Source organism: Crocodylus siamensis, chromosome 3 (genome assembly GCF_052110815.1).
Source record: "Crocodylus siamensis isolate JL-2025a chromosome 3, ASM5211081v1, whole genome shotgun sequence".
NCBI lineage: Eukaryota > Metazoa > Chordata > Crocodylia > Crocodylidae > Crocodylus > Crocodylus siamensis.
In genome coordinates, this window is record NC_143397.1 from 185913065 (window position 1) to 185933885 (window position 20821).

General features: G+C 40.6%; 1 protein-coding gene across 1 annotated transcript in view; it reads left to right on the forward strand.

Moving 5' to 3' along the window:
• The window catches only part of SNTG1 (syntrophin gamma 1), a 335406-nt gene that overhangs the window by 130460 nt on the left and 184125 nt on the right, over positions 1 to 20821 (forward strand). Inside the window, exons 9-10 of the mRNA XM_090037318.1 lie at positions 711 to 793; positions 10949 to 11079. Coding sequence (XP_089893444.1) covers positions 711 to 793; positions 10949 to 11079 — 214 coding nt within the window. The remainder of the gene's footprint in view (positions 1 to 710; positions 794 to 10948; positions 11080 to 20821) is intronic.

Genomic DNA, 20821 nt, shown 5'->3' on the forward strand with positions numbered 1-20821 from the left:
ATTATGGGGGTGAGGTCCTTTACGTACTTCCTGGTATCATGTAAGTACATACACAGAAAGAAAATTTGGTCTAAAAATATTTTCATTTAAGAAAGTAAATATATGCTGTAAGAAATCCTTGCCTCCATTCATGACAGAAATCTACAGCTACTATAGTATTACTTCAGTATTGAACAATTAACACAAACTTGCATTCAGATAAATGTAGACAGTGTCCTTTATGCTATTCTTAATTCCTTCTAGTTCTTACACTTTCTACAATATTTTTTATATAAGTAGAACTGTTGAAATATTTTCATGGGGCAGGTGTCTCAGGTCCAGATTGGACCCTGCCCAGAAAAGAAAGACCAAATCTGTAGCTCTGGAATTACAGCAATGGCCTGTGGGCCAGGACTTGAACATGGCTTTCCTACAACCCTAACCAGAACCCTGATCTATACAATGGTTTGAGAGTCAAGAAAATCAGGGTGTGAATTGTGTACAGCTGATACGCGGAATATTACTGGGTTTACCTCAATTATTCACTAATTTAATTTTGAACGACGAATAGCTGGGAAGTCAAGGGCTGTTCTGTTGATATTTCAGAAATGAAAAAAAGAAGCAAACTAGTCCTTGCAACATAACAGTACTTAGGAAAAATTTGTACATGAATGTAAATTCTAACAGCATGAATTAATGAACAACTTTATATGCATGAATACTTTTATTAGGTGTCCCTAGTGACCAAAGCAGTGGCACTTCCTCTCCCCTGTGTGACAGCGGTTTGCATCTCAATTACCATCCCAACAATACGGTAAGAGGTTAACTTTCTTTTATATGTTAATGATAACTAGGTATTAGTTAGTGAATTGAATGCAAGTGGTAAATATCTTTAAAGATATTAGTATAATGGAGTCATCTACATAACACTGGATTTGGTTGTTGATTGAAGGTTTCCACATACTTTTGTACATATCTGGAACATAGTTAATTTGTCCTTTAAAGATGCATCTTCTGTTGATAAATACAATGGAGTGTAGAGTTCCTGCCAAAGAAAGAACATGCTGTAAGTGTAATAGGGAGAAAACACACATTTTAACATTAGAAAGCATTCTTATTTATATAAGCAGGAGATACTTCTTACAAGGTATGTTTAAGAAGACTTTTAAAAGCAACCTGGATGCTGCTGCCAAATAATCTATGATTAGCGCTGAAAAGTGTTTTATCTAAAAAAATGTTTCTTCATCAAAACGTATATTGTTAAGAGAAAATAGTCATTTTAATACATTTTCTGGGTTCAGGAGAATTTAAAAGTCTTTTTTAAAGAAGTTTTGAAAATGTAAAAAAAATCCCATTTTAACTTTTTTACAATTCTGATTTTCATATAAAAACATCAGTCGTTCATTTTGAGTTTTAAATTAGTTCCTAGTCAAATGCCAAAAAGTTCAAATTTAAAACAAAATACATTGAAATGATCATAATAGTGTATTTCTATTAACTCCATCCACAATGGTTTTTAAAAAAAATTTTGATTCACAAAAACATTTCAGCCTTTCAAATTTTAAAATGTCCAGACATTTTCACAGAACCAGAAAATCTTTTTGCCTAGCTTTCTCTCTCATACAGTATATGCAAAACAGGATATTTTCAAGATTAATTTTATATCTGTTTTAATATTCTCTCTCACAAATTCTGGCCTTGGAAAAATAATAAAAAATGATATTCATTTTTAACAACAACCAAAAAGGCAAGGTATCAAGATTTTTCCACAAAAGAAGGCAGCCTACAAAACTAATGTTTCTCCAGCTCAGTTACCTGAAAACCTCTTTTTCCACCTTAAAACACCTCTGTGAAGCATGGAGTATGTGCCAGCCCCCATCTCTGCTCAAGTTATTTCCAGAACTGAAGCTTTGTCATTTCTTACAAACAAAACAAAACAAAACCTGTTTCTATTAAAATGTATTGATTTTATTTTTTTTTAAGGTAGAATATTTCATAGTACCTTTTTGCCTGTTGTTATGGTCTGTGTGTTTAAAATGTCATTAATTAGCATAAAGTTCTATTCAAAAGTGATAACAATAGCACACTGACATTTTAACATGAAAATCTGCAGATAAATATTCTGATTTTTGAGTCAGAAATACCTCTGGAGATTATGGTACACTTTCTTAGCAGTGTAAGAAAATGGCTTTTAGAAGAGGAACACAGTGTATTATTAGGGGAAAAATAGCTGTCACCTTACAGGTGATATTTAACAATTACATTATGAATATCAAACAGTATTAAGTGAAAGTTTCTGCTTAGCATAGACAACTCTATGAATAATCCATTCTAAGTTGTGCAGCAAATAACAGTTATATATTAAAAAGCTTTATATCTACAAGAAATTATCATCATTTGAACTGAAGAATCCACAGGTTTGCAGTCAGTTGCACTCTGGTTATAGTGGGATTCTGCTGAGACACAAGAATCTGCCTCTATGAATCAGACTTCATTAGGTCTCAGTGCTTAACTGATACAACCTTGGGGATATTCCTCCACTGGTTTTTGAGACGACCCACTTATTTGTTGTTTAGAAGTTTGGATTGATTTTCAGTTGGTAAAAATACACGTAAAACCTAACATTTCCTAGTGTTTATTTAATTATTAATTTAAAAGGTTGTTGTTTGGAGTTGATTGGCTGTTGTTCTCCTATTTATAATTTTCATTCATCTGAAAAAGAGACAGAAAATATATTGGTGGCAAATCATAAACCAGGAGGTAAGAATAATTAATAATCCAATCAAACAATTGTTTGAAACCCCATGTGTGGCCCCAATAAATGTTTCTTTATCCATTTATTTATTAAAACATAAGAGCATAAAATGTTCCATGTTGGGTCAGACCAGTGCTCCATCTAGCCTAGTATCCTGTCTCCATCAGTGGCAGGAGTGGAAGTGTTACCAGATTTGCCCATCACTTTGGGGTGTGCTCATTTATTAGGGATATGATCCTAGGGTCTCTGTAATTCTATCAATGTGCTGCTTGTGTACTGGTGTTTCTACGTGGAGCTGTATCTCTCCCTTCTGCAAGTCCTCACCCCCAATGGAGCTATCTTGCAGGACTCAGTTCAATGGGGCTGGGTTCCTCCAGCAACCAAATCAACCACATGTATACAAATACATACAGATTAACGTGACGTGCCTGACCCAGCTGGGTTGATCAGCATAGACAGGCTGGCACCCTCATATGCCAGGAATCAGTCCATTAAGGTAACAACTAAATGCAATCAGACACAAGCACACAGGTAAACAGAATGCCTCTGAATCTGGCTGGGTGTCCAGCTGACACCCTCATGGGCCAGCATTCAGGTCATTAGGGCACGTCTGAGTCAAAATGGGTTAACCAGCCCATACAAGCTTGATCCCCTTATGTGTCTTTAAACTCAGCACGTCCCAATCTTTTGCCCTAACTGTCCTAGTAGTGATAGTCTTTTGATGAGCAGACCCCACAGTATTTCTGGGCTTCACAGGGATCTTTGGCTTAGATAAAAGAAGCGTTGCTGGAGAGCAAGTGGAGAAGGGGAAGTAGAAAAGGAAAAATACACCCGGTTACCACTAGTTTGGTAATAAAAGTTATTTATTACTAAGTATATGAAATTTATAATGGTACTGGTAATAATAGACATGCAAGGGAAAACAATGAAAAACAATTAGAATATTACCCTGGTTTAATTGAGTATTTGGGAAAACCTAGCTCAAGCTTAACTAATACAATATAGGTTTAGAAAGCTATGCCTAGAGAGAAAAAGAGAAAGAGAGAGAGTGACAGCTGGGATCTGACCATTCCAATGCACTCGGGTTGTTTGCTGACAGGTAGAGTTCTTAGCATGATTGTCAAGGGTTAAACAGATGATGGAAAGAGGCGATCTGTTTCTTCCAGCTTCTCGAGATCAACGGCAGATGTTGTCAGAGAGATTTCTCCCTCTTGAAGCATACTGTTTGCTGCTTTTACAACCTTCTTATACCCCTAGTCTAGCCTCTTCAAAGCATTCTTTTAATTGTGTAAATAATTGTCTTTTCTAGTGACAAGGAGTTATGTGGTTTGAAACATGTCAAGCAACTGATTAATAACCAGGAAAAACATAAGGTTAAGGAGTAACCAGACACTTAGGAGCCAGCTTCAAATTCTTATGAATAGAACATATACTGGATGGGATACCACATTGTTTCTTCTCAGATGGCTTAGCTATGCTTACAGCATCGGGGTTTTGTATTTTTACCTGTTGTGAATAAGTTCCAGTTTAGCATGACTTCTAGATCTTACTTAAAGGGATTATTTGGAGTATTCATAAATGTTGTGGGGAGGACTTCCCCCAGTCATCCCAGGAAAAGTACTGCAGCATTTGTGGTCAGGGCTCCAATGGGCTGGAAGCTGTGATGAACTCTTAACCATTGTTCAAATGTTGCCCATACCCCCTCTGACTTGGTCTCTTGCCTCAGCATTCCCTAACCCAGTGACTGAGTTTTAGTCAATAAAGTTTAAATAGGCCTCCCATACTGGGACCGGGGAATATACGACCCGAGATGCCTATTAAACTTTTCTTCTGCTTAGTTTTGGTTAAATAAGGTGTGTGTGTGTCGGGGGTGGGGGAGATAGAAAAAGTCCTTTGTAAGTCTAGCAAGCTGGGAGCCTGGGCTCCCTCAGGAACACAGAGCAGATAGGTAACAGAAGCTTTAGAAAAATAACATTGAACTGGATACCTCTAGAGTAGTCCATTTCTTATTCAGTACCCTTCTTGGCACCCACTATTTATTGGATTAGAGATCCCAGAGGAAACATGCCCAATCATTCTGTTCAATAGCCATTAATAGATCTATCCTCTATTCATTTACCCCATCCCTTTTTGAATGTGCCTAAGCTATCTTCTTCCACTACCGTCTACAGCAACAAATTCCACAAATTAACAATGCATTGCATAAAACTTGTTTTCCCTTGTTAGTTTTAAATTTGGCTCCCTATTATTTCAGGGACACCCCTTAGTTCTAGTATTCCATGATTTGGTGAATTGTGTTCATATAACTGAGGGTCCCTCTCCCTCCCTCTCCCTCCCACACAGTGCATTACCTTGCACTTGCCAACATCTGAAGTTCATCTGCTTTTTTTTTTTGCTCACTTATTTAGCTTGGTGAGATTGTGCTGCAGTTCACCTCCACCACCTTGGGACTTATCTGCCCAGAATAATTTGCTTTAATCTGCAAATGTGAAGATTTCACTGAGCAGCCCCAATTCCGGGTCCTTGATGAAAATGTTAAATAAAATATGGTACTGGTACAGAACTTTTCACCTCCCTCCATTCTCAGATGTGATCGTTTAGTCCCACCCTTTGCTTCCTAACTTTTAACCAGGTCTCCATCCACAAGAGAACACTCTCTCCAATCCTGTGGCAATGGAGTTTTTTAAGTCTTTCATGATGGGTCATGCTAAATGCTTTTTGAAAATCTAAATGTATTATATAAACTGGACCCCCCCCTTGTTCACATGCTTGTCAACAGCCTCAAAAAACTCCAGCAGATTTTGGAGGCAGGCTTTCCTTTAAAAAAAAAAACTTTCAGGGATGGAAGTGAGACTCACTGGTCTGTAGTTTTCAGGATCTCCTTTGGAGCCCTTTAGAAGATGGACATTCATCGTCCAGTCCTTTGGTACAGAGGCTGTTTGTAACTATAGGTTACATATTATTGCCAATAGTTCTGCAATTTCCCCTTTGAGTTCCTTCAGATCTATCAGGTGAATACCATCCAGGCCTGGTGACGTATCAGTATTTAGTTTATCAACTTGTTCAATTAGTGAATATGATAAACAGTACTTTTTACCATCTTGTACCATCTATACTTTTCCCAGAGCCTGATAAAGGGACTTTGATCCCAAAAGCTTGCAGAAAAGGACAATTTTCTTGCGATTTCCCAGATGGTCTAATAAAAGATATAGTTTTGGAACCAAGAGTTCTAATTTTTTTGTATGTCAAATTAATTTGTCACACTTGCAGCAGACATTATATATAACATTAAATTATATATAATGTTGATCTAATCATGCCTATAAAGAAACTCTGGTTGCATATCTGTGTAATGAGCCAGCCAGAGGCTTTCACAGTATCATAAAGAAGTAGCGTTGGAAGGAACCTCCAGAAGTCTTCCTGCTTGAGGCAGGATCATCCCTTTTCAAACCATTATCCAGAACCCATGATCTAAACTGTACATAGCACTCTGAACCAACACAAACTTAAGACCCTAAACTGCCGCAGGTAAATCAGGGGAACCATGTTAGCCAGTGTTCTGTGTCTATGAAATGTTGTCTACACAGGCACTCCTGAGCATATATTGAGGGCCACACTGCCTGCTACAGTGGAAGACAACCCCCCCCTCCCTTCCTCAGTCCATACAAACCCAACCATGAGGTAAAATTTCTTCCTGAACCCAGATATGGTGATCGGTCTGATGCTGAGGGTCAAGACCCTCTAGCTAGGAACCTCTGGCACATCCCAGTTAAAGTCCCAGGCCTTGTCTTTAGCCAACACCCAGTGCCTCTGAGGAAGGTTTAAAAGCACCCTGACACATGTAGCAGAAAGGGAGGTGTGGGGGCAACCAACAAAGCCAAGAAGCATTGGAAATACCCATAGTCGAACATAGGCGTATCTACACCTAGATCTTCCCCTACCAGTAGCTGTTCAACAGCTTTTTTAACACCTTCAGTAATGGACAGTCTACAGTTTACCTAGGCAGTCCATTCCACTGCTTCGCTATTCTAACATTGCAGAAGTTTTTCCAGATATCCAATTTAAACTTCCTTTGCTGCAACTTTAAGCTATTGGTGAATGCCCTTCTCTCTGCAGCAAGAAAGAAAAAGTGATTTCTCTCTTCTTTCTGGCAGACCTTCAAGTATTTGAACACTGCTTTCATGTCCCCTCTTAAGTTCCTTTTCCACAAGCTGAACATGCCTAGCTCCTTCAACCTCTCCTCATATGACTTGCCTTCCAAACCTCTGATCATCTTTGTTGCCCATCTCTGGACACTCTCTAACTTTGTTACATCCTTTTTAAAATGCAGCGCGCAGAACTACACACAGTACTCCAGATGAGGTCTACCCAGCGCCAAGTAGAGGCATTATCACCTCTTGTGTACTGCACCAAATGCTTTTATTGATGCATCCCAAAACTGCATTCACCTTTTCTGTGGCTGCATCACACTGCAGACTAGTACTGAATCTGTAATCTACCAAGTCTCCCAAGTTCTTTTCCATAGTGCTGCTATCTAGCCTGGATCAGCCATTTTATGGAATAAGTCTGCTGTGTCCCACTATGAAATGCTATTTGAGAGTGAAATAGTAACATTTTATTTTAAATATATATTTTACAACCCACTGTAGTTAACGTTTTTTTATATTGGTTGATCAGATTGTGACTGCTGGTGGTATGTAATAACTTGTGAAAGATGAATTTTAAAAATCCAGTGTTTCAAAGAACGACCTAAGGTGCTACATTATATGTGTCATTCATTTGTGCCTATAAAATTGAGCTAGGATTTTTTTTATATTAGTTCAATCATGAAAAGTCTAGAATGTTGTGTTTCTGGACATACTAGATTTATATTATAAATAGAATTTTCTGTAGGCTTTCTGTTACTTTTACTTCTAATCTCACTAAGAAATGTTGGAGGAAAAAACCATTAAAATGAGATTATTTCATATGGAAAGATTTCCCTTTTTATTATTTTAAATACAACTACTTGCCATATACAAACATAATACAATTAATTAATAATTTAATATCCATATATTTCTACCTGCTGTTCCATTTTCTTTCAATTACTAGATTCCTTCCTATCTAGGTCTTATAAAACTCTAAGGAATAGATTCACCTTTTAATTTTCCAGAGAGTGAGTTTTCTATATAAAAGCTCCAGAGTGCCAAAAATTTGAAAAGTCAAATTCCCTAGAGCAGCCTCGTTTCTATAAAAGTCTTTGTGGAGAAAAGATAGGTAAAACTAACCATTTTAGCAAAAGAATATGGATTTTATAACTGTAATTACACATTTAAAATGATGACTCTCCAGGAAAATGTCTCATAGAACTAATCCAAATGATCTAGTGAATCAATATAAAACAAACTCAACAAGCTTAGAAAACCATGTTACAATGCAACCAATGACTGAACCCTAAGTGTTCTGGCTGATCTTGATTGGCATTGATTAGGAATCCATATTTCAAATATAATTTTACCATAGGAAAATCATTTGTTTTAAAGCAGGAAAGTAAGATTTCATTCAGAGTTGTAAACCCAAATCATCAACTGCAGGAGAGCTCTCTTTGGCATTAGCCAATGCTTTTTCAATCCAGGGCTTATCCTAGGAGTACCTTGAGGTTGTTCTAAATTTCTTTCTGATTGAAGCCCAGTGGGATAAATTTTACAGGGTGAAAATGACTTAAGTGCAGCTCTTGCTGAGTATGATCCAAAACATTGGGTCTCGTACCCCCTAGCATAGGGGCAATAAGAAAACAAATTCTAGCTAGTTAAACATGCTTTCCTCATCTCACTTGTACACAATGGGGTTTCTTAACCAACTGCTTAATAAATTATTTGGGCCCCTTTTTGCCTATCTGGCAAACATCATCTACTCCTCAATATAAGACTTCTAATCAAGGATAGGTTCATAACATCTGAATTTATTATTCCCATTGAAGGACAAAGATATGATAAAAACAATTCAATGGCAAGTGTTGCTGATCTAGGCTCATTTTGGCTAAGTACAGACAGGAAAAAAGCCTGAGAAAGAATTGATCCAACCTTTGTGGGTTTCTTAAAGCTACAAAGATTTAATCAAGAGTAAATGTAATTCACATTTGTCCTTTGCTGGGGGAGTAAGGGTGGGGAGGGAAGCAAATGCCTGCTCTTGCCAGTCCAGAAGGTGGCTCCCACACATCTCCCACCCTTCTGGACATCGCCAAAGGCAGCCAAGTCCAGCTGAGCAGAGCCATCCATGACTGGCTATCAGACAAACAGCCCTAACCCCCTGCTGTAACTGCAGACCCTCCCTGTGCCAAACCCAAGGTTTCCAGAACTGGTGGCTGGGGGCAGGGAAGGGAGAACAGAGACCCTGGCCCAGCCCGCCTAGCTAGGATCTGCACAGAGGGACCCTCACAATCAAGGTACTTCCCCCCACAGGCCCACCCTCACACCAGACCTGGCATCTCAGCTGTGGGAGCAGGGGGGAACAGAGCCCCTAGCCCTGCCTCCCCTCCCAACTGGGGTCTGCACAGTGTGGGGGACCCTCTGCAGGAGGAGGTTTTCCCTTTACACCCTGGCTTTCAACCCCTCAGCCTGGCTGGGCAATCACTCCAGCCCTGCATCAGATCCAGCCTTTCAGCCACAGGAGGCAGGATCAGGGTATGAACCGAAAGGAGAAAGCTGAGGGGGAAGATGGCAGGGATCTATAAAATCATGAAGGGTGTGGACTGAGTGAACAGGAAACTGTTGTTAATCAAGTAACAGAATACTAGAACCAGGGGGCACCCCTGAAATTAGTAGGTGACAGGTTTAAAACTAACAAGAGAAAGTACTTTTTTATGCAATGTGTGGTTAACTTGTAGAATTCCTTGCTGCAGATGGTGGTAGAGGTAGATAGTATAGCCAGGTTCAAAAAGGGATGGGATACATGGAGGATAGATCTGTTAATGGCTATGGAACATAATGGTTGGAAATGTTTCCTCTGGCATATCTAATCCAATACATGGTGGATGCCAGGAATAGCAGATGGATCATTCTAGAGATATCCAGTTCAATGCTCTTTCTCTCTTAACCATCCACTCCTGTCACTGTTGGAGACAGAATACTGGGCAAGATAGAGCATTGGTTTGACCTATTATGTACTTCTTATGGTCTTATGTTCTGGGTAAAATTTAAAAATATTGTGTGATCAAGTGATATGCTATTAGTTAATAGCTGTTAGGTATAGTTAATATTGTATAAATGTTTCCAGGTGAATGGTGTAATCCTAGTCCCCCTGAAGTCAATGGCATTTCTTTTTATGGGTATGGGATTTCACCTGTTATCTCATCTTAAGTGAATATTTTTTCTTAAAGCAATTAGTGGAGCTTTCTTAATGAAAGTGGGAAAGAATATACTTCCCCCTCTACTAGCTTAAATAAATTATTAGTAGTTATTCCAGTAATGAGAGTGTATCCTTTCATGCTAGACCCTGCACAAGCTTCTAATAAGAAAGCATGTTGTCCAGAAGGATTTTTCATTATTTCTCAAATATCGTCTTAGAAGGACTGAGAGTAGAAACTTGGAATTCGACCGAGAACATGCTGTTGCAGAGGACTGCCTCAGAGTGCTTTAGTGAGATAAATTGTCTTGTATTGTATAGGCCAAGGGATGATGTATTAGAAAGCTTTTATTTGGTTTATCTGTATAAACAAGGAAGGTAGTGACTCACTAAAGAAGAAGACACTAATACTTAGCACTGAAGCAATTACAAGTTAAATGTCATAATTTCAAAATATTTATGGAGAGCCCCATGAAAAAGCTCCAAGTGTGGCATTGAAAATATATTCATCATTCTAAAATATTCTACTGTATCCCTGACTTTTTATTGTAATAACGTGATTCATTTTGAAGAATCTCCACACACCCTCCCTGCCGCCCCGGTTTGTAATATGCAGTTCAGTTAACAATTATAGAGAATTGATTGTCGTGTTCGCAGTGGTTTACACTTCCTTCGAGCATATTTGAAGCAAGTAAATTAGCTTTTGTTTTCACTCAAAGGTGCAAAAGAGAAGCTTAGAATTGTCAGTACCAGCTACAAACTGACAATAGAATTTCAGGGAAGATTATTTAATACTGAATTGTGCAACAAATACTTCAAGGAAGTCTGTCTGTCTGTCATGCTTATGATACAGGCTAATCACTCAGACATGTTTGAAATCTCTTTCAGGATACATTATCATGTTCATCATGGCCAACATCCCCAGGACTTAGGTGGGAGAAGAGGTGGTGTGATCTCCGATTAATCCCACTACTTCATTCCCGTTTTTCTCAGTACCTACCAGGATCAGATCTGAGCAGGTAAATAAGTTTCATTGGCCTGGAATATGCTCAGTCTCTGGACAGACATGGTTTTATTGATTGTTAGTAGATACGGGGTTTAGATGAACAAGTAATATACATCTTTTTATAGTCACAGACCATAAAGTTGTTATACTACAAGATCCTGTGATTACATGCCAGTATTTATTTTAATGGTTCCATGATTACCCCACTGTTTTCAAGCTAACATGTGTACACGATAGCAATAAATGTCTATGATGCACTCCTCTACCTTGACAATCAATCATTAAGAAAAGTTTGTTCTGAAGCGCACAGTAATCTAGATCCTGATGCCATCTGTAACAGAACTGTTACTATATAGAATTAATAACTACCAGTTATTTCTGACACACATTTTCCTCTCTCTCTCTCTCTTTTTATATATATATATATATATATATATATATATATACACACACATATATGTGTGTGTATATATGTATGTATATATATACACACACATGCGCGCGCGCACCACTTGCTTCGAGCATATTTGAAGCAAGTAAATTAGGTTTTGTTTTCACTCAAAAGTGAAAAAGAGGCTCCTGGAGCCTAACTAAGACTGTTTTGCTGTTGGCGGGCCCTTTTAAACTACGTGCATGTGCAGTGGGCCCACCATCGAGGAAGCTGCTCTCAGGCTAGGGGGGCCCTGCCTGGGATTTGGGGGGCCCTACCCACTGGAGAGGGACTGGTAAGTACCCTTCCCCTACCTCTCTCTCTTCCTGGGGGACTGGGCCAAGTAGGGGCCTGGGCGGGGCGAGGGAGACCCCTGCCTTCCATCAGTGCTGACCTTATAAAGGAACACCATGAGAGGTTGGATACCTTCAAGTCAGTTGGCCCTGACAATCTACACCCCAGAGTACTCAACAAACTGGTGAGCATCATAGCCCAGCCTCTGGCACAGATCTTTGAGACCTCCTGGTGCTCTGGTGTAGTGCTTGAAGATTGGAAGGCCAGTGTGGTGCCTATCTCCAAGAAAGGGAGGAAAGTGGATCTGGCAAACTACAGGACCATCAACCTGACTTCTTTCCTGGGGAAGATCTTAGAAAAGTTTATTAAAGAGGCCATCCTTCATGGACTGGCTGACGCCAACATCCTGACGGAGAGCCAACACGGGTTTGTTGCAGGTAGGCCTTGCTTGACCAATATCATTTCCTTCTACAGCCAGGTGACCTATCACCTGGACAAGGGAGAAGAGATTGATGTCATATATCTTGACTTCAAAAAACCCTTCAATCTGGTATCCCATGATCACCGCTTGGCAAAACTGGCCAGTTGTGGCCTTGGGTCCACCACGATCCACTCGCTTGGAAATTGGCTCCGTGGTCAGACCCAGAGAGTAGTAATTGACGGAAGTCAATCGTCATGGTGCCCTGTAACCAGTGGGGTCACCCAAGGCTCTGTCCTTGGACCTATATTACTCAACATCTTCATTAATGATGTGGACATTGGAGTCAGAAGTGGACTGGCCAAGTTCGCTGATGATACCAAACTTTGGGGCAAAGCATCCACGCCAGAAGATAGGCGGGTGATCCAGGCTGACCTGGACAAGCTCAGCAAATGGGCAGACGAGAACCTCATGCTGTTTAACACCGATAAATGCAAGGTTCTCCACCTTGGGAGGAAAAACCTGCAGCACCCTTATAGGCTCGGCAATGCTACATTGGTTAGCACTACAGAAGAAAAAGACTTGGGGGTCATCATTGACCACAAGAAGAACATGAGCCTCCAATGCGATGCTGCGGCTAGTAAAGTGACCAAAATGCTGGCGTGCATCCATAGATGCTTCTCGAGCAAATTCTGGGACTTCATTATCCCCTTGTACTCGGCCTTGGTGAGGCCGCAGCTGGAGTACTGCGTCCAGTTTTGGGCTCCACAATTCAAAAAGGATGTGGAGGAGCTTGAGGGAGTCCAGAGAAGAGCCATGCACATGATCAGAGGTCAGGTTGCGATGACAGGTTGAGAGCCATGGGGCTCTTTAGCCTGGAAAAGTGCAGGTTCAGGGTGATCTGATGGCCACCTATAAGTTTATCAGGGGTGACCACCAGGATCTGGGGAACGTTTGTTCACCAGAGCACCCCAAGGGATGATGAGGTCTAATGGTTATAAACTACTGTAAGACCGTTTCAGGCTGCACATAAGGAAGAATTTCTTTACTGTCCGAGCCCCCAAGGTCTGGAACAGCCTGCCATTGGAGGTGGTTCAAGCACCTACATTGAACACCTTCAAGAGTAAATTGGATGCTTATCTTGCTGGGATCCTATGACCCCAGCTGACTTCCTGCTCTTTGGGCGGGGGGCTGGACTCAATGATCTTTCGAGGCTTCTTCCAGCCCTAATGTCTATGAAATCTATGCACGCACACATTGCTTAGGGAAGGATAGTAGTTTAAATAACAACCTGGCTTCTCACTAGCAGCTAGTGATTTTGGGGTAGTGTGGGAGCAAATTATTAAAACAGTAGGAATGAATTGAGGGAATACAATTTTCCAATGGCAATGAAGATATATCACTTTGGGCAAATTTAAACAATTTACTGGAAACCCAATAAAAACCATGGATCTCAGTGGGATTACACACTTCATTAAAATTATTTTTTTTCTAAATATTGAATATGGAGCTTTGGATGCTGATAAAATATTACACATCATGTATTTTCATTTCATATGGTTATTTTTATCATTTTATCCACAATAAACTTAGAGGAAATAACCATAAATCTAAGATTCAAATCAAGTCCCATGTTTATAACATACCTCAGAATTTAACAGACTCTGGGAACTGGTGAACAAGATCCCCTGGGAGGGAAGTTTGAGGGAGGCAAGGAGTATTGACTGTACTTTAAGGGGGCCTTTCTAAGGGTGCAGGAGCAAGCTACCTGATGTCATGGAAGAATGGGAAATGCAACAGAAGACCAGCTTAGCTAGACAGCAATCTCTTCAATAAGTTAAAACTCACAAAGGAATCCTATAAAGAGTGAAAACTTGGTTATAAGAAAGAGAATAAGAGTACAACGCTGGCGTGCAGAGAAAAAAATTAGAAAGGCAAAGGCATGATTTCAAATGCAACTGTCAAAAGACATAGAAGGCAACAAAAAGGGATTTCACAAGTAAAACAGTGAAACCATAGGTCCCTTACAGAATGCTGAAGGGTATCTAGTTATGGATGATACAGAGACAGTTGAAATATTTAATGCTTTTTTTAACTTCATCCTTCAAAAGTAGTGGCAGGTATCACATGATGAATTCAGTTGGCAGCAAAGATAGGGAAGGATACAAACAACCCAGAATAATGTAAGAACAAGTTAGGGACTACTTAGAGAAGCTAGATGCTTTCAAGTCAATACAGCGAGATGGGATGGATGCTAGAGTACTGAAGGAATTGGATGAGGAAATGTTGGAGCCTTTGGCTATCCTTTTTGAGAACTCATAGTCATAATAAGGTCCCAGATGACAGCAAGAGGGAAAATGTAATGCTCATTTTTAAGAAATGAAAAAAGAAGGATCCAGGAAATTAGAGACCAGCCAGCCTAACCTCAGTCCCTGGAAAGATGATGGAGCAGCTCCTCCAGAAATCGATCGTGAAGCACCTAGTTGAGAACAAGGTGATCAGGAGGAATCAGGTGATCAGGAAGAGCCAGCATGGATTCACCAAGAGCAAGTCATCCCTGGCCAGCCTGATTTCTTTCTACGATAAGATGACAGCTCTGTGGATGAGGTTAGAGGAGTGCATGTGATAAATCTTGACTTTGGCAAAGCTTTTGACACTGTCTTCTACAACATTTCTATTAAATGGAAGCACATACTAGACAAAAGGATTGTGAGATAGATATATAACTGGTTGGATTATCATGCTCAAGGAGTAGTCATCAATGGTACAATGTCTGCTTGGAAGGAGGTATTAAGTGGGGATCCCCAAAGGTTTGTCCTGAATCCCATATTGTTCATCATCTTCATTAAAGATTTGGATGATGGGATTGAGTTTACATTAAGAAATTTGCAGATGATAGCAAATTGTGTGGAGTTGCAGATGCTCTGCAGGGTAGGGCTAGGATCTGGAATAACCTGTATAGACTGGAAAAAATGGTCCACAATTGACGAGGTGAGATTCAACAAGGCCAAGTGCAAAATACTGCACATGGAATGGAATAGTTGTATGCACAAATGCAAACTGGGGAAAAACTTGCTAGTACCTGAGGGTTATAGTAGACCATAAGCTGAATATGAGTATGATCTTGTTGAAAAAAGGCAGGCAGGTAGACGGGTATACTGGGCCATTGTAATGGGAGTTTCACTTCCCTATCAAGGGGACTGATTCTTCCACTTGCTTCAACACTGATGAGGCGTCACCTGAAGTACCGTGTCTTGTTTTGCGCCCCACACTTCCAGAAGGAGATGTTCAGATTGGAAAGAGTCCAGCACAGTCAACAAAATGACTGGATATACAAAGAGGATAGAGGTGGCATATTCTATGCAGCCACAGGGAATGGGACTAGGAACAATGGCCTCAAGATGAAGCAGGGAAAATTTAGGCTGATGATTAGGAGGAACTTTCTGACTCTGAGTGCTGGTCAGGCATTAGGATAGGCTATATAGAGAAGTTGTGGAATTACCATCCTTGGTAATTTTCAAGAGCAAGTTAGACAGACATTTGGCAGGGGTGGTTTAGTCAGCTGTCATCTTGCCTTGCTCAAAGGGCTGGACTAGATGAGCTTGTGAGGTGTCTTCTAACCCTTCTTTCCTAATATTCTATGATAATCCTAATCCAGGTGTTTTGCAAGTTCTTAGCTGGCAATGGGTTGCCAAATGAAAGACAAGCTGCTGCTTTTTCTGCTGTGTGGAACCACTGATGATCTTCTGCTAATCAACTGAGTGGTTCCATTTCAAGAAAAAGCTGTAATGAATAGCTGGAGCACCTCAACTGTCCTGCACAGTTGTTTGCTGTGGTTATATATACCCACTGGTTAGTTGATAAACCCTGATATTAATAGAGTATGAAGAATGTATATTTGCTATATATATGTAAAGGGTGTTATCTGTTTTCACACCAGAATAATTACTCCATTTCACTCCTTGTATTGTTCTATATCAACCGTATATCACAAAAAATTAACTCAACACTGCTTAGCATTGACATAAAGATAGCACTAAGAAAAATTGTATTTTGATACAAAAGTGGTTAAAAACAACTTTTAGTTTTCCTGGGATGACAAACTTATTAGTGCTCTTAATTAGTGAAGAATACTCTACAATATAACACCCTCTCAAAAGTCCTTGTTATTACGGAATTGCAGATAAATTCTTAAAGAGGACTGAAAACACTAAGGCTTTTGGAAGCAGTATTAAGGAAAGGATATTGAATACAAAATTATGGAAAGAAGCAATATGAAGCAGAAATAAATTCATTTTTCTTTTATACAATTAATAATTAAAAAGCTGTTGTCACTAAGTAAATCGTGTTATGTTATGGCTTTTTATGCCCCAATTAGTTAATGTTTGTGCTTGGAAAATATCAAGTGATAAATACTGAGTATCATTATTATATCCATCATCATTACCCATAATCATATTTTTGTACTTTTTCTAATGGACCACTTCATGTGCACAACACTAGAAAAAAAATTATGTAATTGAAGGTTAATCCATGAGAGTATTTAAAATAGATTTTACTATGGTTTCCATCTTTTTATTTTAAGAAAAAAAATAGCCTGTGTGTTTCATAGACTTAATTTCTGGGTAACTAAAAACATTAATAAAAATGAGTGCCAACCTTTTAGGCAAAGTCTAATGAAGATAACATACCCATAGCATTTTTCCTCTTCTGCATAGTGGAAATAAATGACTGCCTTGGTGTGTAAGAGCCTGAGAGTCTTTTTAAATCCTTTGAAAGGATCTTGGTAATTAATATTATTAACAACTTCAAAATAATAATAAAATTACAAACCTCTTTTAGAAAGGCAAAAGTTCTGCATTCCCTTTTGCTTTTACTTAAGATGTATGAATAGAAATTATTTGCCTTTTTCCACCATAATTTCTCCATTTGTGTCTGTTGTTTAGGCTAGAAATTCCAGCTTTTTCTACTTTTTTCCTGTGATAACCTGTAAACTACTATATTTACTCAAATACAAGCAAGTCCCCCCCATCCCCATCAGCATAGGAGAAAAAGTCCCTCATCTTATATTTGCATATCAGCACCCCCCACACACACACACACACACACTGTGAGTTCTCAAAAATAGTCTGTTATTAATCTGATGCTAGAAGCGGCATGTGCTCAGTCATGAAAACCAGCTATGAAGTTGATTGAATGCAGCCCATGCTGAGCATGCCCATAAAACACATGGCCCATATTGGGCAATTGCAAAGAAGCCTAACAGCATACTGGGCTGCATCAATAGGAGTGTTGCCAGCAAATTGAGGGAAGTAATTAGTTCCCTCTATTCAGCACTGGTGAGGCAACATCTGGAGTACTGTGTCCAGTTTTGGGGCCCCATTACAGAAAGGATATAGACAAATTGGAGAGAGTCCAGCAGAGGACAATAAAAATGGTTAGGGGGCTTGGGCACATGACTTCTGAGGAGAACTGGGCATATTTAGTTTGGAGAAGAGAAGACTGAGGGGCAATTTAATAGCAGCCTTCAACTATCTAAAGGAGGGTTCCAAAGAAGATGGAGCAAGATCATTCTCAGCGGTGGCAGATAACAAAACAAGGAGCAATGATTTCAATTTGCAGCAAGAGAAGTTTAGGTTAGACGTTAGGCAAAAAATTATCACTAGGAAGGTAGTAAAGCACTGGGACAGTTACCCAGAGAGATTGTACAATCTACATCCTTGGAGATTTTTAAAACCTGGCTAGAGAAAGCCTTGGTTAGGATGATATAGTTGGGGATGGTCCTACTTTGAGCAGGGCTTTGGACTAGATGATTGCCTGATCTCCTTTCTAATCTTAATTTTCTATGATTCTGTGATTCTTCCCTTGATCTGCTGGCAGTGCTTCTACCCATGCAGCTAAGTATGTCATGACCCTTCTTCACAAGAAGGGAACACTCTTGGCTTCTACTCAGCTTATTTTCCACTGTAACCCTTAGGTCCTTTTCTACAGGGCACACTGTTGCTTAGCCAGTTGGTCCCCAGCCTGTAATGGTGTATGAGATTGGTCCATCCTAAATGCAGGACTTTGCAGTTGTCCATATTGAACCCCATGAGATTTCTTTTGCTCTAGTTCTACAATGTATTGATGTCTCTCTAAATCTTAGCCCTATCCTCTGCATATCTACTACTCTCTCCAGCTTAGTGTCATCTGCAAACTTGCTGAGGGTGCAGTCCATCCCATCTTCTAGTCATTGATGAAGATATTGAAGAAAACCAGCCCTTGGACTGACTTGTGGAACATTCCACTTGATACTGGCTGTCAACTAGTCATCAACCCATTGAATGCTACTCTCTGAGCCTGATGAGCCAGCCAGCCTTCTATCCACCTTACAGACCATGCTTTCAAACTTACTTAACTTGCTTGAGAGAATATTGTGGGAGACCATATCAAAAGCCTTGCTAAAGTCAAGGTATATCACAACCACTGCTCTTCCTGCATCCACAGAGTCAATCATTCATCATAGAAGGGAAATCAGGTTGGTCAGGCATGACTTGTCCTTGGTAAGTCCATGTTGACTGCTCCTAATCACCTTCTTCTCCTCCAAGTGCTAAGAAATGGATTCCTTGAGGACCTGCTCCATGATTTTTCCAGGGACTAGAAGTTCCCAGGTTAAGAGGAAAAGTCTATTATCTATTCTATTGCTCCTTGGAATGACATGTAGGAGGGATTGTTTGCTTTTTTGAAGAAATGGTATCTGCCTGGAAAGAGCTACGCTTACTTTTTGCTGGTAAAGAAGGACTCAAAACTAATTTGTTGGAAGCAAAGTGACCAACCATTTGACCTCTCTCTCCTCTCTACCTCTTCCCCCACTACTACTGAGAAAGGTATTCTTTTTTTTTTATTGATGCTATCCTTTCCAGAAGAAATATCTGTTTTTATTTTTTTTAACTCTGAAAATAACTATTATTCTTTGATCTTAACATATGAGAAATCCTTTGCGCTGTCTACCTTTAAAGAGGAAGTAGAACTATTGTACACAAATCCTGCTGGTTACACTGTTGGCCAGAAAATGAAAGCCCTGAAAAAGAAAAATTCTTCTCAAAAGAGAAAATCATCCTGTTTTTCTAAATATACCAGTGAGCTCTCTGTATAGTAGGTTAGTGACCCCTTATTCTTCATAGTTTCTAGGGTCGGAAGGGACCTGAGCAGATCACCTAGTCCGACCCCCTGCCATGGCAGGAAAGAATACTAGGGTCAAACGACCTCAGCAAGATGTTCATCTAACCTCCTCTTAAACACCCCCAGGGTAGGGGCCTGCACCACTTCTCTTGGAAGTTGGTTGCAGACCCTAGCCGCTCTCACCGTGAAGTAGCGCCTCCTGATATCTACCCTAAACCTACCCTCTGCCAGCTTGTGACCATTATTCCTGGTCACCCCTGGCGGTGCTCGGGGGAACAGTGACTCCCCCAATGCCTACTGATCCCCCCTGACTAGTTTATAACTGCCCACAAGATCCCCCCTCAGCCTTCTCTTTTGGAGGCTGAACAGGTTCAGGTCCCGTAGCCTCTCCTCATAGGGCCTGCCCTGCTGTCCCCTGATCATACAAGTGGCCCTCCTCTGGACCCTTTCCATACTGTTGACATCCCTCTTGAAGTCTGGCACCCAGAACTGGATTCAGTACTCCAACTGCAGTCTGACCAGTGCTGCATACAGGGGGAGGATCACCTCTTTGGACTTGCTTGAGATGCATCTGTGGATGCATGACAAGGTGCGGTTGGCCTTCCTAACTGCCTCCCCACACGGCCGGCCCATGTTCATCTTGGAGTCAATGATGACCCCCAGATCCTTTTCCACCTCTGTGCTGACAAGAGGGGAGTTCCCTAACCTGTAGGTATGGTGCTGGTTGTTCCTCCCGAGGTGCATCACCTTGCACTTGTCTGTGTTGAAACCCATCCTATTCTTGTCCGCCCACCCTTGTAACCTGTCTAGGTCTGATTGTAGCCTGTTGCATCCTTCCAGTGTGCCCATGTACCCCCACATCTTAGTGTCATCAGCAAATTTGAACAGGGTGCTTTTTACCCCCTCGTCCAAGTCACTGATGAAGATGTTGAACAATGCGGGCCCGAGGACCGAGCCCTGCGGATCCCCACTGCCCACGTCCTTCCAGGTTGAGAAGGACCCATCCACTACCACCCTCTGGGTGCGGCCCACCAACCAGTTGGCGACCCATTTGACTGTGTGGGTGTCTACACCACAGCCCTCCCAGTTTCTTAATGAGAATGGGGTGAGAGACAGTGTTGAAAGCCTTCTGGAAGTTCAGGAAGACTATATCCACTGCTACCCCTGCATCTAATGATCTGGTAATCTAATCATAAAAGGCCACCAGGTTGGTCTGACAGGACCTGTCACTGATGAACCCATGTTGGATGCCCCTAAGCATGCAGTCCCCTGCTGGCCCCTCCTGGACGCGTGCCAGCATAATTTTCTTGAACAGCTTGCCTAGGATCGAGGTAAGACTAACCAGCCTATAGTTTCCTGGGTACTCCTTCCTGCTTTTTTGAAGATGGGGACCATGTTGGCCCTCTTCCAGTCCTCCGATACCTCACCAGAGCACCACGAGTGCTCGTAAAG